Genomic DNA, 12,871 nt, shown 5'->3' with positions numbered 1-12,871 from the left:
TACTTACTCATCATACATGTATTTATTCTCGAACTCGGTCATGATTTCTATGTCTACAAGAGTCCATTGAAAAAAAGAGAGAATGAAACACTGATTGGTATTTAAACCAGCTAGGTGGCCACTTGCTACGTGGCAGTGCTTTCCAGACATCCGAGAATACGCGGGAAGGTCACCTAAGAGGTAGCACTCTAGCACTCCACCGCACCCCGGACTGTGATAATGAGGGCCGAGCTGCGGTCTGAGGGCCTGGGTTTCTGACAAGCACGCAGGGGTGTTCACTGCCAGGAAGGGGGTCATCAGGCCCCAGGACTGAGAATGGTGTGCGTAGGAGACCAGAATGAGTAACGGTGTTATCGCTTACATGCGCCACAGATGATCTGAGCTTGTGCTTAGAGCTTTCTTAACATTTATACTGCTGAGAAGTGATATTATTTCTTAATATTTATTATCGCCGGTCAGCGATAATAGATAAACTACTAAAATTTTCTGTCATTTGCTCTTTTCCGGCTGTTAGCTATCTCCTTTCCTTCTTAATAGTCTCACTCATCTTACCTGAAGGTATTTCTTCACGGTTGTAACAAACTTTTTTTGGTTTCTTCATTATTGGCATTTCTTCACTCGACTGTTTTATGACACAACTGACTTCATGTTTTGGTGCCTCCTCTTGTTCACACACCCCAGGTTCCTCAGAGCCATTGTCAGACTCATGAAAGTTCTCTGTGGAAGTTTCTGAAGAGTCACTCTCTTCAGGAGACCTCAAGCGTAGAGTCACTTCAAATACTGGTGCATATACTTTTCTCAAATTGCTCTCCACTTTGATACGATTCAAAATCTAATTAATAGATATTAGAGTGACAGTGACAATATATAACCGAAAGAATATTCCTTTCAATTCAGGATAATATAGACCTAAACTTTAAATGATAAACAATAACTTTGGTGTAATGAATACTTGCATGTTAAAATAAGGTAATGTAAAATACACGATGCATTGTAATGCAGGAGTTCCCCCAAAAGACTGTGTAAATTAACACCAGGGTGGTTACATATTGATCATTTGGGAGCTTGTTAAAAATACAAATTCTTGGGGGCACCTGGGTGGCTCTGTCGGTTAAGCATCCGACTTCGACTCAGGTCATGATCTCACGGTCCGTGAGTTGGAGCCCCGCGTCAGGCTCTGTGCTGATGGCTCGGAGCCTGGAGCCTGCTTCGGATTCCGTGTCTCCCTCTCTCTCTGACCCTCCCCCGTTCATGCTCTGTCTCTCTCTGTCTCAAAAATAAATAAACATTAAAAAATTTTTTTTTAAAAATACAAATTCTTGGGGGCGCCTGGGTGGCTCAGTCGGTTAAGCATCTGACTTCGGCTCAGGTCATGATCTCACAGTTTGTGAGTTTGAGCCCCGTGTTGGGCTCTGTGCTGATAGCTCCGAGCCTGGAGCCTGCTTCAGATTCTGTGTCTCCCTCTCTCTCTGACCCTCCCCAACTTGTGCTCTATGTCTCTCAAAAAAATAAATAAATGTAAAAAAAAGAAAATTAAAAATACAAATTCTTGGGCCCCATCCCCAGAGATTGAGTTAAAAGATCTGCGGCAGGGCCCAAGAATCTTTCTGTAATTAAAGTATAATTAACATACAATGTTATATTAGTTTCAGGTGTACAATACATTGATTGAACAATTTTATACCAAGAATATGAATCCTTTAAAAGCTGTGCAAGTGAGTCTACTGTGTACTCACGGTTGAGAATTAGAAATCGGGACTCTCCTTCAAAACCACTGCTGCAGGTCTGACTTCTTCACTGGAATATACACATCCAGGTACAGGTACCCGTCCCTACTGGAGTATACACATCCTACTACGGGTACCTGTCCCTACTGGAGTATACACATCCTAGTACGGGTACCCGTCCCTACTGGAGTATACACATCCTGGTACAGAGCATATGTACTGAGAATATGCACATCCTGGTACAGGTACGCGTCCCTGCTGGAACATGCCCATTCTGGTACGGGCACCTGTCCCTACTGAGAAACAGCCAGACTATTTCTCGGATAAATACCTTTCTTAGACAATGTATTTGCTCGTAGGCTCTGTCCAGGCAGGTGTTCTCAACTAACGTATCCATCTCTCTTACCCACACACAGCCCGCTGTTCTGGAGGCATCCAGGGTTTCTCAGAGTGGTTGTCTCACTCACCTGCCAGAACCTCAACTACTCCATAACGAATAAAGGCAGTTGACACTGTAAACAAACATCGTTAGCACCCTGTGAAGCCGCTAAGGAAGAGCCTGAGCAGATGCTGAAGGGGACACGCAATCTTTAGAGGTTGTACACAAATAAACGCGGGAGTTTCGGGGGGTGACACACTGCTGCAGAGTGGGTAATGGTGACTGCACACAGCACCGCGCGTGTGGTAACGCCACTGAATTTCACGTGTAAAATATGCTCGAAACGGGCAAGTGGATGTTATGTATGTTTTATCACAATCAAGAAGTTCAAAGACAATTTCAAACAAACATGATGCGTTGTATAGCTTCTTCTGGAAAATAACCTCTAATCCTGGTAACGACTGGACCTTGAGCCCTACACACTTTCTAATGTTACAGTATTACAAATAGTTGGCGTAGAATCATTCCTGAAATGCACGTAGTACAACTACTATTCGATACGGCATACTTGTATCTGTGTCCACTGCTTGAGTATACCTGATACAGTATACTCCTAGCACACTCTATTATTGGACACAGTTACTCTTGGGTGAGTGCTTATCATGTCCTAGGCGCTAGAGTAAACAAGTTGCCCTCACCTCATCTTCACAGCAACCTGGACAGAAATTATTACTATTATATATAAAAAATCTGGTATTAATTTGTTAAAGGCTATATTGCCAGCATGTGGTAAGGCAGAAGTCATGGGTCTGCCCCTCCCTTGCCCGTTCTCTCTCTCTTGCAAAATAAATAAATAGAAAATAGAAAGCTTCTTGGCAAAATACAAAGGTATGAGAGTGAAGTCAAGCCAAAGTTACAAGAGTGAAGTCAAGCCACAAGACTTGAAGTCAAGTCAGGATGGGAGAAAACATTTGCAAAAGACATAGCTGCTAAAGGTCTGTTCTCTAAAATATGCAAAGAACCCTTCCAACTCAACAGTTAGAAAACACATAACCCAATTAAAAATGAGTCAAAGACCTTAACTGACACATCAACAAAGAAAGTATACAGGTGACAAACAAGCATATGAAAAGGTGGTCCACATTATTTGTCATCAGAGAAATGCAATTTAGAACAAGGACAATTTAGAGCAAGGACAATTTAGAACCAGACAAGGAGTGACAGTCCCAAGCAGGACCCGTGCTGTCAGCACAGAGCCCGATGTGGGGCTCGAACTCACGAACCAGGAGATCGTGATCTGAGGCTAAACCAAGAGGTAGATGCTTGACCGAATAAGCCACCCAGGAGACCCAAAAAGTCTTCTATTTCAATGAAGTCCAGCTTATCAGTTCTTTCATGGATCGTGCCTTTGGTGTTGTGTCTAAAAAGTCACTGCCACACTTAAGGTCATCTAGGTTTTTTCTTATATTACCTTTAAGAGTTTCTTTAATTTTGCATTTGACAAATAGGTCTATGATCCATTTTGAGTTAATTCTGTGAAAGATGTGAAGTCTGAGTCTATATTCATTTTTTTTGGCACATGGACGTCCAGTTGTTCCAGCACATTTATTGAGTACCATCATTGCTCCACTGTATTGCTCTTGTTCCTTTGTCAAAGATCAGTTGACTATACAGTAAGATCTTGGATTGTGAGTAACTTGTTCTGCAAACGTTCCACAAGACGAGCAAATGTTGCTAATAAATTTCAACTTGATAAACAAGCGATGTCTTACAGTACGAGTAGTATGTGACACCAAAGATCACATGATCACCACTAAACCAATGGTTCTTGAAATCTGCTTTGATATACAAGTGCTTTGGATTACAAGCATGTTTCTGGAATGAATTATGCTCACAAACCAAGGTTTTACTGTATTTATGGGAATCCATTTCTGGCCTCTCTATTCTGTTCCAGTGGTCTATTTGACTGTTCTTTCATTAATACCAAACTGTCTTGATTATCATACCCTTAAAGTAAATCATAACGTCAGACAGTGTCAGTCCTCCAACTTTGTTCTCCTTCAGTATGGTATTGGCTATTCTGGGTCTTTTGTCTCTCCATATAAACTTTGGAATTAGTTTGTCATGATCCACAAAATAGGCCCTGGGATTTTGATTGGCATCGCATTGAAACTATAGATCAAGTTGGGAAAAGCGGACATGTTGATAATACGGAGTCTTCCCATCCATGAACATGGACTATCACTTCATTCTTTTAGTTCTCTTTTGATCTCTTTCATTAGAGTTTTGTAGTTTTCCTCCTATATACCCTGTATGTATTTTGTAAGATTTATACCCAAGTATTTCATTTGGGAAGGTGCTAACGTAAATAGTATCGTTTTCAACTTCAAATTTCACTTGTTCACTGCAGGCATATAGGAAAGTGCCTGACCTTTTAAAATTAACCCTGTAGCCTGCAACCTCACTATAATCACTTATTAGTTCCAGATTTTTTGTTGATTCTTTTGGATTTTCTACATAGATGAGCATGTCATCTGCAAAGGAAGTTTTAGTTCTTCCTTCCCAAACCGTATACTTTTTGTTTCCTTTTCTTGTCTTGTTGCATAAGCTAGTATTTCCAGTACAATGTTGAAAAGCATTAATCAGAGGGAACATTTTTGCTTTGTTCCTGATCTTAATAGAAAAGCTCCAAGCTTGTCACCACTAAATATAAGGTGAGCTACAGGTTTTTTGGTAAAGATTCTCTATCAAGTTGAAGAAGTTACCTTCTCTTTCTAGTTTACTGAGAACTTTTATCATGAATGGGTATTATATTTTCTCATATACTTTTCCTGCATCTATTATATGAGCATGTGATTTTTTTTTAGCCTACTGATGTGATGGATTGCATTAACTTTCAAGAGTTGAACTAGCTTACATACCTAGGATAAATCCCACTTGGTGTACAATTCTATGCTGGATTATGATTTGAAGATTTTTACATCTGTGTTCATGAGAGATATCTGTCTGTAGCTTTCTTGTACTGTCTGTCTGGTTTTGGTATTAAAGTAACATTGGTCTCATAGAATAAGTTAGAAAGTATTCTATCTTCTGCATTCCTCTGAAAAAGACTGTAGAAAATTGGTATAATTTCTGTCTTAAATGTTTGGTAGAATTTACCAGTGAACCCAGGTGGGGCAGGTTTTTAATCACTCAAAAAAAATCTTCCTCATACTGGAAACACTAGTAACAAAACAAAAAACAATGCATTAAGATTTACATTTTCATGATATAACAAATGGTTATGGTCGGTACTTTATAAATAGTTTTGTAATTCAGTAAGAAAAAGGAAGAGAAAACGCCATAAGAAAAATGGGAAAGAACATCAAAAGGTCATAAAAATGAGAAATACAAATAGCTAATAAGTATAAGAAAAACACCCACTACAAGTAATAAGTAAAAAGATCAGTTAATCTGAGATTTCAGTTATCAATAAGCAACGGTCAGTATAAAACAGGATACATGTAAAAGGCACTCTTTAATAGAAATCAGTATAACCTTGTCTAAAGAGATACTCTGCAAATGGAAGACTGCAAAAAGGCCTATTGTGCTGATTGAGTATTAATCCTAAGGAAAAAATTAAAACAGTGCAGGGGCACCTGGGTGGCTCAGTCGATTAAGCCTCCGACTTCAACTCAGGTCATGATCCCGTACCTCATGGGTTCGAGCCCCACATCGGGCTCTGTGCTGACAGCTCAGAGCCTGGAGCCTGCTTCAGATTCTGTGTTTCCCTCTCTCTCTGCCCCTCCCCACTCACACTCTGTCTCTCTCTCTCAAAAATAAATTTTAAAACATTAAAAAAATTAAAAAAAAAAAACAGTGCATGTGTTTTTATCTAAAAATATTTCTATTCCAAAGTGTTCATAAACAACTAGTAGAAGCATCTAAAATAACAACTCCCAGGGCGCCTGGGTGGCTCCGTCGGTTGAGCGTCCGACTTCGGCTCAGGTCATGATCTCGCGGTTTGTGAGTTTGAGCCCCGTGTCGGGCTCTGTGTTGACAGCTCAGAGCCTGGAACCTGCTTCAGCTTCTGTGTCTACCTCTCTCTGCCTGTCCCCTGCTCATGCTCTGTTTCTCTCTCAAAAATAAATAAACATTAAAAATTAAAAAAATAAAATAAAATAAAATAACAACTCCCAGTACAGGCTGGGGCTACAAGGCTCACAGGTTAAATCTAACAAAAAAATATATAAGATTTTTATGGAGAAATTATAAAAGACATTGAAAAAATTCAAGAAGACTTAAATAGCACAATCATGTCGGAAAGATTCAATATCAGAAAATATTAACTCTCCCCATCTTCTAGGCAATTTCAACCAAAATCCAAATAGGGTTTGAATCTAAACTGTATACAGAAGAGCAAATGGCTGAGAATAAAAGAAGACTTATCTCAAAGCTATATACCATTAATCCAGTGTGGGATCGGCACAGTGAGAGGCAAACAGATCAACAGGACAGTAACAGCTGGGGAACAGAAGACCCACATATGGGAATCGGATGGTAAATGATAAAGGAAGAGCTGCCAGTGCAGATCAGCAGGGAAAGGATGTAAAGAAACTACGTCTGGGCAATGGCTACTCGCACAGAAATACCTGAAAATGGACCCCAGCCTACACCACACACAGACACATTAAAGATACGTGTGAAGGCCAGACTCTAAAGCTTCTATGAGAAAATAAAGGAAAATATATTTATGACTCAGGATGGCAAATTTAATCTCAAACACTAACACAAATAAAAGGATTGATAAATTCCACTACACTGAAATGAAGAATTATGGATAAAAATTACCATGAGGGAATAAAAGTAGCAAGCCATCTAGCAGAAAAGATCATTGCAATATAAATATGAAGAATTCCTACAAAATAATAGAAAAATCTATTCAGCAGATAAATGGACAAAAAACATAGAAGACAAAATATGAGTCTACGATAACATATTTAAAAAAAAATTTTTTTTAACGTTTATTTCTTTTTGAGACAATGTGACAGACAGAGTGCAAGCAGCGGAGGGACAGACAGAGGGAGACACAGAATCCGAAGCAGGCTCCAGGCTCCGAGCCGTCAGCCCAGACACTGACGCGGGGCTTGAGCTCACGAACCGTGAGATCATGACCTGGGCCGAAGTCGAACGCCCAACCGACAGAGCCACTCAGCCGCCCCTCCAATAACGTATTTTTAAAAATACAGAATTAAGCTACTAATAAGAGAAATACAAACTGAAATTTAAAATGTGAACATTTTCCCTTGTTACCAAATCTACCTAAAATATTAAAAAATATGTAAAACATACATATTATACAGTGCTATCTCATGAAAATGCTGCTTTTGCAAAGTAGGAAAAGTATCTACTGTATAAAGTTTAATCCCGAGAAAATATTGTCGGGGGCAGGATACAATTCCTCATGTCAAGAAAAGATTTCCCGGGGCACCTGGGTGGTTCAGTCAGGCAGGCATCTAACTCTTGATCTGGGCTCAGGTCATGATTTCATGGTTCGTAAGACCGAGCCCTGCATCAGGCTCTGTGCCAACAGCATGGATCCTGCTTAGGATTCTTGCTCTCCTTCTCTCTCTGCCCCTCCCCCACTCACGTGCACTCTCTCTCCCTCTCAAAATAAACAAACATTAAAAAAAAAAAAGATTTCCTAGTGTAAGTTTTTCTAGGATTCTGTTAAGAGTTTTCATATTTGGCTTGTCTCATTTTTGAGTTAATAACAAAACATTTTTTTGTTATTTGTTTTCTGTAGAATGGTAAAGAGTCAAAGGTAGACAATAGTGGGGGCGGAGGGGGTAACTGCTACTTTAGACAGGGTGGCCCTCCCGCACCAGTCCCGTGTGAAAGCAGCATACGGCAGCACTCCGCATTCCCTTGTCTACCTTTGTGCTTCCTCCCTGCACTCATCACTTCAGTCCCTGTCTCTCCTGGCGCAGAATATAAGCTCCAAGAGGTCAGGGAATTCGTTCCACCCGCTGGTGAATTTCAGAGCCGAGCCCAGTGACCGGTGTATATTAAGTACTCGATAATGCGTGAACAAATGAACCAACTGAGATGAGTGTCATTACAGCTTTCTACAGTGGGAGGGACGTGTATGTGTGTGTGGTGCGCCAACAATTGTGAGTAATCATAAGTCACATTTTTAATTACAAAACTTATTCATTTTACATTAAAAATCTGTGCTTATATTTTTCAAAGACCACTTACCTCATTAATATCTGCTTCCATTTTCACTTCTGACTTTGAAACAGGAGTGGCACGTAAATTTGAATTACCAGCAAATTCTTCACCATCATTTGTTATCTTTCCAGGGAAAGTAAAGATATTCTTGTATATTCTAGATTAAGAAATAAGAAAAAAAAAAGTCTTTCTAAACTTTGATATCTTACTAATATCCAGAACACATAAATAATTAGACATTCCTCCAAAGAAGATATACAGATGGTCAATTAGTACATGAAAACATGTTTAGCATCACTCATCATTAGGGAAATACAAATCAAGACCACAATGAGATGTAACTTTACACCAAACAGGATGGCTACTATTCTCTAAAAGAGGAAAATAGTGTTGGTGAGGATTAGAATCCTGGTGCTTCCTGGTGGGAATTAAAATAGGGCGGTTACTGTGGAAAATACCGGGGAAATTCCTCAGAAAGTTACCTGTTGAATTACCAGGTGATCCAGCAACACCAGCTCAGGGCATATAAACGAAAGAACTGAAAACAGTGATTCAAACAGATATTTACACGTCAATGTTTATAGCAACATCATTCACGATAGCCAAAAGGTGAAAATGACCCAAATGTCTAACAGATGAACAGATAAATAAAATCTAGTATACACATACAATGATTATCTAGCCTTAAAAAGGAAATTCTCGTACGTGTCACAACATGGATGAACCTTGAAAACATTATGCTAAGAGAAATAAGCCAGAAACAATGAACAAATATCGTGTAACTCCACCAAATGAGGTACCTAGAGTAGGTAAATCCATAGACAGAAAGTCTCTCTGCGATGAAAGCATGGAAACTGCTTGGGATTCTGTCCCTCCCTCTCTGCCCTCCCCCTGCTCGTCTGTCTCCCTCTGTCTAAAAATAAGCTTTTAATAAGTGAAGCATTTTTATGGAAAAGTAAAGATTTACAAATATAAGCTAACAGGGAAATAGAATTTAAATAATAATTATTAGGAAGATGGAGAATACGTAAACACACTGCAAAGCATAAGAAACACTAAAACAAGGAGGTAAGAAGGAGGCATAGGGAATTAAGAGCCATTTGAGTGAATCAAGAAAAATAAGAAAACAGAAAAGGAAAGAGGAAAAAAACCAAAGTAAAATAAATAATAAGCATAAATGAAATGGGAGGCGCAAAAGCAAAGCATACCAGTTACTAAATCTAAATAGGTTTAATTTCCTAATTAAAAGACAGAAACTATTGGATTAAGTTAAAAAGCAATATCTAACCATAATAAGATAGGCATCTCAATTTAAGGTGAAAAGGGCAGAAAATAAAACTATTAGGAGCTTCTGGCAGCAAGAGAATGGCACAGAACATTTTAAAAAATCTTTCCACATCCCGTCACAAAAATCAGAGAAACAGATAATCTGAATAGGACATCTATTAAAGAAACTGAACAAATAATTTGTAAGCTTTCAAAATAGAACGCCCTGGGCCCAGACAGGCTTCCTTATGAAGTCTGTCAAATATTTAAGAAAGAAATTATACCAGTTCATTCTATGAGCCCAGAATTTTCCTGAAACCAAAACTAGACACAGACATCATAAGAAAACTACAGGAAATACTAATACCTTTATGAATAGAGACACACAAATCCTTAACAAAATATTAGCAAACTCAATCTAGCTACCTATACAAGGGATTATATATCATAATTGAGTGGAAACTATCCCAAAAATGCAAGGTTGGTTCAACATACAAAAATGTATATATGTAACATAATGTAGTATACCATATTAGCAGCATAAAGTAAAAAACACATGATCAACTGACACAGAAAAATAGCATTTAACAAAATCCAACATTTCATGCAAAAACATTAAACAAACTAACAGTAGAGGGGAACTTCCTCGACCTGATAAGAAACACTTGCAAAAACCCCACAGTTAACATCATACTTAATGATAAAAGACTTAAAGTTTCCCTCTTGAGACAAGGAATAAAACAGGAATGTTCACTCTTGCCACTTCTAATAACGTTGTATTGAAGATTCTAGCCAGGGCAATCAGGCAACAAAAAGTAATAAAAGATATCAGACTGGGGAAAAAAGAAGTAAAACGATTTCTATTTACAGGTGTCATAATCCTGTATAGAAAATCTTAAGGAGTTAACACACACACACACCATTAGTACTAATAAACAAGTTGAGCAAGGTTGCTGGATACAAGATCAATATACAAAAATCAGCTATATTTCAATACGTTAGCAATTAATCCAAAATAAAACTTAAAAAATAATTGTGTTTACAATAGCATCAAAAAGAATGAAATACTTCAAAATAAACATAACAAAAGAAGTGTGACACATACACTGAAAACCGTAAAAGACTACTGAAAGAAATTAGACTACCCATATAAATGCAAAGACAATCTCGCATCCATGGACTGGAAAACTTTATACTGTTAAAATAAAAATGCTCCCCATATTTATCTAAAGATTCAGTGCAATCCTTACATAAATTCCAGTTGTTGTTTTTGTTTTAGATAGAAATTGGCAATCTTATTCTACAGTTCATAGTAAATGCAAGGGACCCAGAATAGTCCAAACAATGTTGAAAAGGAACAGTGTTATAAAATTCACACTTTCCAATTTCAAAATTTACTACAAAGCTACAGTAATCAAGACTGTGGTACTGACAGACATAGAGATCAGCTGAACAAAATTTACAGTCCATATATAAATCCATACATCTATCGTCAACTGATTGTCAACAGGATGCCAACACAATTCAATGGAGAAAGAATAGTCTTTCTGAGAAACAGTGCTGGAACAGTTGGATATCCACGCGGGAAAGAATGAATTTATACCCTTATCTCAGACCGTATACAAAAATTAAAACAAAATGGATCAAAGATCTAAATGCAGCGGCTAAAATTAAAAATCTTAGGAGAATATAAAGGTATAAATCTTCATGACTTGGATTGGGAAATGATTTCTTTTATATGACAGTTAAAGTACAATCAAGGAGGGGTGCCTGGGTGGCTCAGTCAGTTAAGTGTCCAACTTCAGCTCCGGTCATGATCTCACAGTTCGTGCGTTTGGGCCTTGTGCCGGGCTCTGTGCTGACAGCTCAGAGCCTGGAGCCTGCTTTGGATTCTGTGTCTCCCTCTCCTCTCTCTGTCTCTCCCCCACTCGTGCTCTGTCACTCTCTCAAAAATAAATAAACGTTAAAAAAATTTTTAAAAATAGTACAATCAAAGAAAAAATAAATTGGCCTTTTTCAAAATTAAATACGTTTGTGTTCAAAAGGATACTATCAAGAAAGTGAAAAGATGATGTACAGAATGAAAGAAAATTTTTGCAAGTAATTATTTGATAATAATAAGGCTCTTGTACCCAAAATATATTTTTAAAATTCTTTATAACTTAACAATAAAGACAATACAGTTTTTTTTAATGTTTGTTTATTTTTCAGATAGAGAGACATAGAGCATGAATGGGGGAGGGGCAGAGAGAGAGAGAGGGAGACACAGAATCTGAAGCAGGCTCCAGGCTCTGAGCTGTCAGCAGAGCCCGATGCGGGCTCAAATCTGTAAACTGTGAGATCATGGCCTGAGCCGAAGTCGGATGCTTAACCGACTGAGCTATTCAGGGTCCCCCAAGACAACACAATTTAAAAATGGACGGGGGCACCTGGGTGGCTCAGTCAGTTAAGTGTCTGACTCTTGATTTCAGCTCAGGTCATGATCTCGCAGTTTACGAGTTCAAGCCCCACATCAAGCTCTCCACTGAGAGCACAGAGCCCACTTTGGATCCTCTGTTCCCTTCTCTCTCTGCCCTGCCTCTGCTTGCACTCTCTCAAAAATAAACATTAAAAAATAAATAAAAATAAAAATGGACAAAGGACTTGAACAGACATTTTATCTGAGAAGATATACAGATAGCCAATAATACCAAAGGATGCACAATATCATTAGTCATTACGGAAATACAAACCAATACTGTTAAGGAGGTCAGTGGGAACGGATTCAGTAATGGTAGCACCTACTTAGCAGGCATTTAATCTGTTTATTCTCAAAGAACCTAATGATATAGGTATTATTGTTATCTCTAGTTTATAGATGAGGAAACTGAGGTTTAAAGAATTTATATAACCTGTTAGTTTACTAGCTAACCTAAGTCACACATGTCAGAGATGAAACAGGGATTAACCCAGGTGGTATGATTCCAAAAATACGTATACTTGAAATACACAAGTATTTCTCCTGTAACATTAAAAAAAAGTATACAAGGCATGTTGTATTTTTAAAATAAGCTATGAAATAGTACCATGGAAAAATACATAGGAAAAATTTAGAAGAAACTGTACCAAAACAATAAGACATTGTCTTTAAGTGATGGAATTAGGGTAATTTTTGTTTTCAATATTTTCTATTATATGACCAATTTAATATAATAATAAATATATATTTTAAAAAATTATGTTCGGGCGCCTGGGTGGCTCAGTCGGTTAAGTGTCTGACTTTGGCTCAGGTCATGATCTCGTGACT

The 12,871-nt window shown here is 38.2% G+C and overlaps 1 protein-coding gene across 1 annotated transcript in view; it reads right to left on the bottom strand.

Annotated features, from left to right (window-relative positions):
• DNAH14 (dynein axonemal heavy chain 14) overlaps nt 1-12,871 on the bottom strand; it is a 323,430-nt gene that overhangs the window by 238,281 nt on the left and 72,278 nt on the right. Inside the window, exons 12-14 of the mRNA XM_078440753.2 lie at nt 8,347-8,476; nt 553-832; nt 8-53 (exon numbers count right to left, since the gene is read on the bottom strand). Of these exons, the coding sequence (XP_078296879.2) occupies nt 8-53; nt 553-832; nt 8,347-8,476 (456 nt within the window). The remainder of the gene's footprint in view (nt 1-7; nt 54-552; nt 833-8,346; nt 8,477-12,871) is intronic.

Source organism: Panthera onca, chromosome F1 (assembly GCF_046562875.1).
Source record: "Panthera onca isolate mPanOnc1 chromosome F1, mPanOnc1 haplotype 2, whole genome shotgun sequence".
Taxonomy (NCBI): domain Eukaryota; kingdom Metazoa; phylum Chordata; class Mammalia; order Carnivora; family Felidae; genus Panthera; species Panthera onca.
This window is presented reverse-complemented; position numbering and strand designations above follow the sequence as displayed.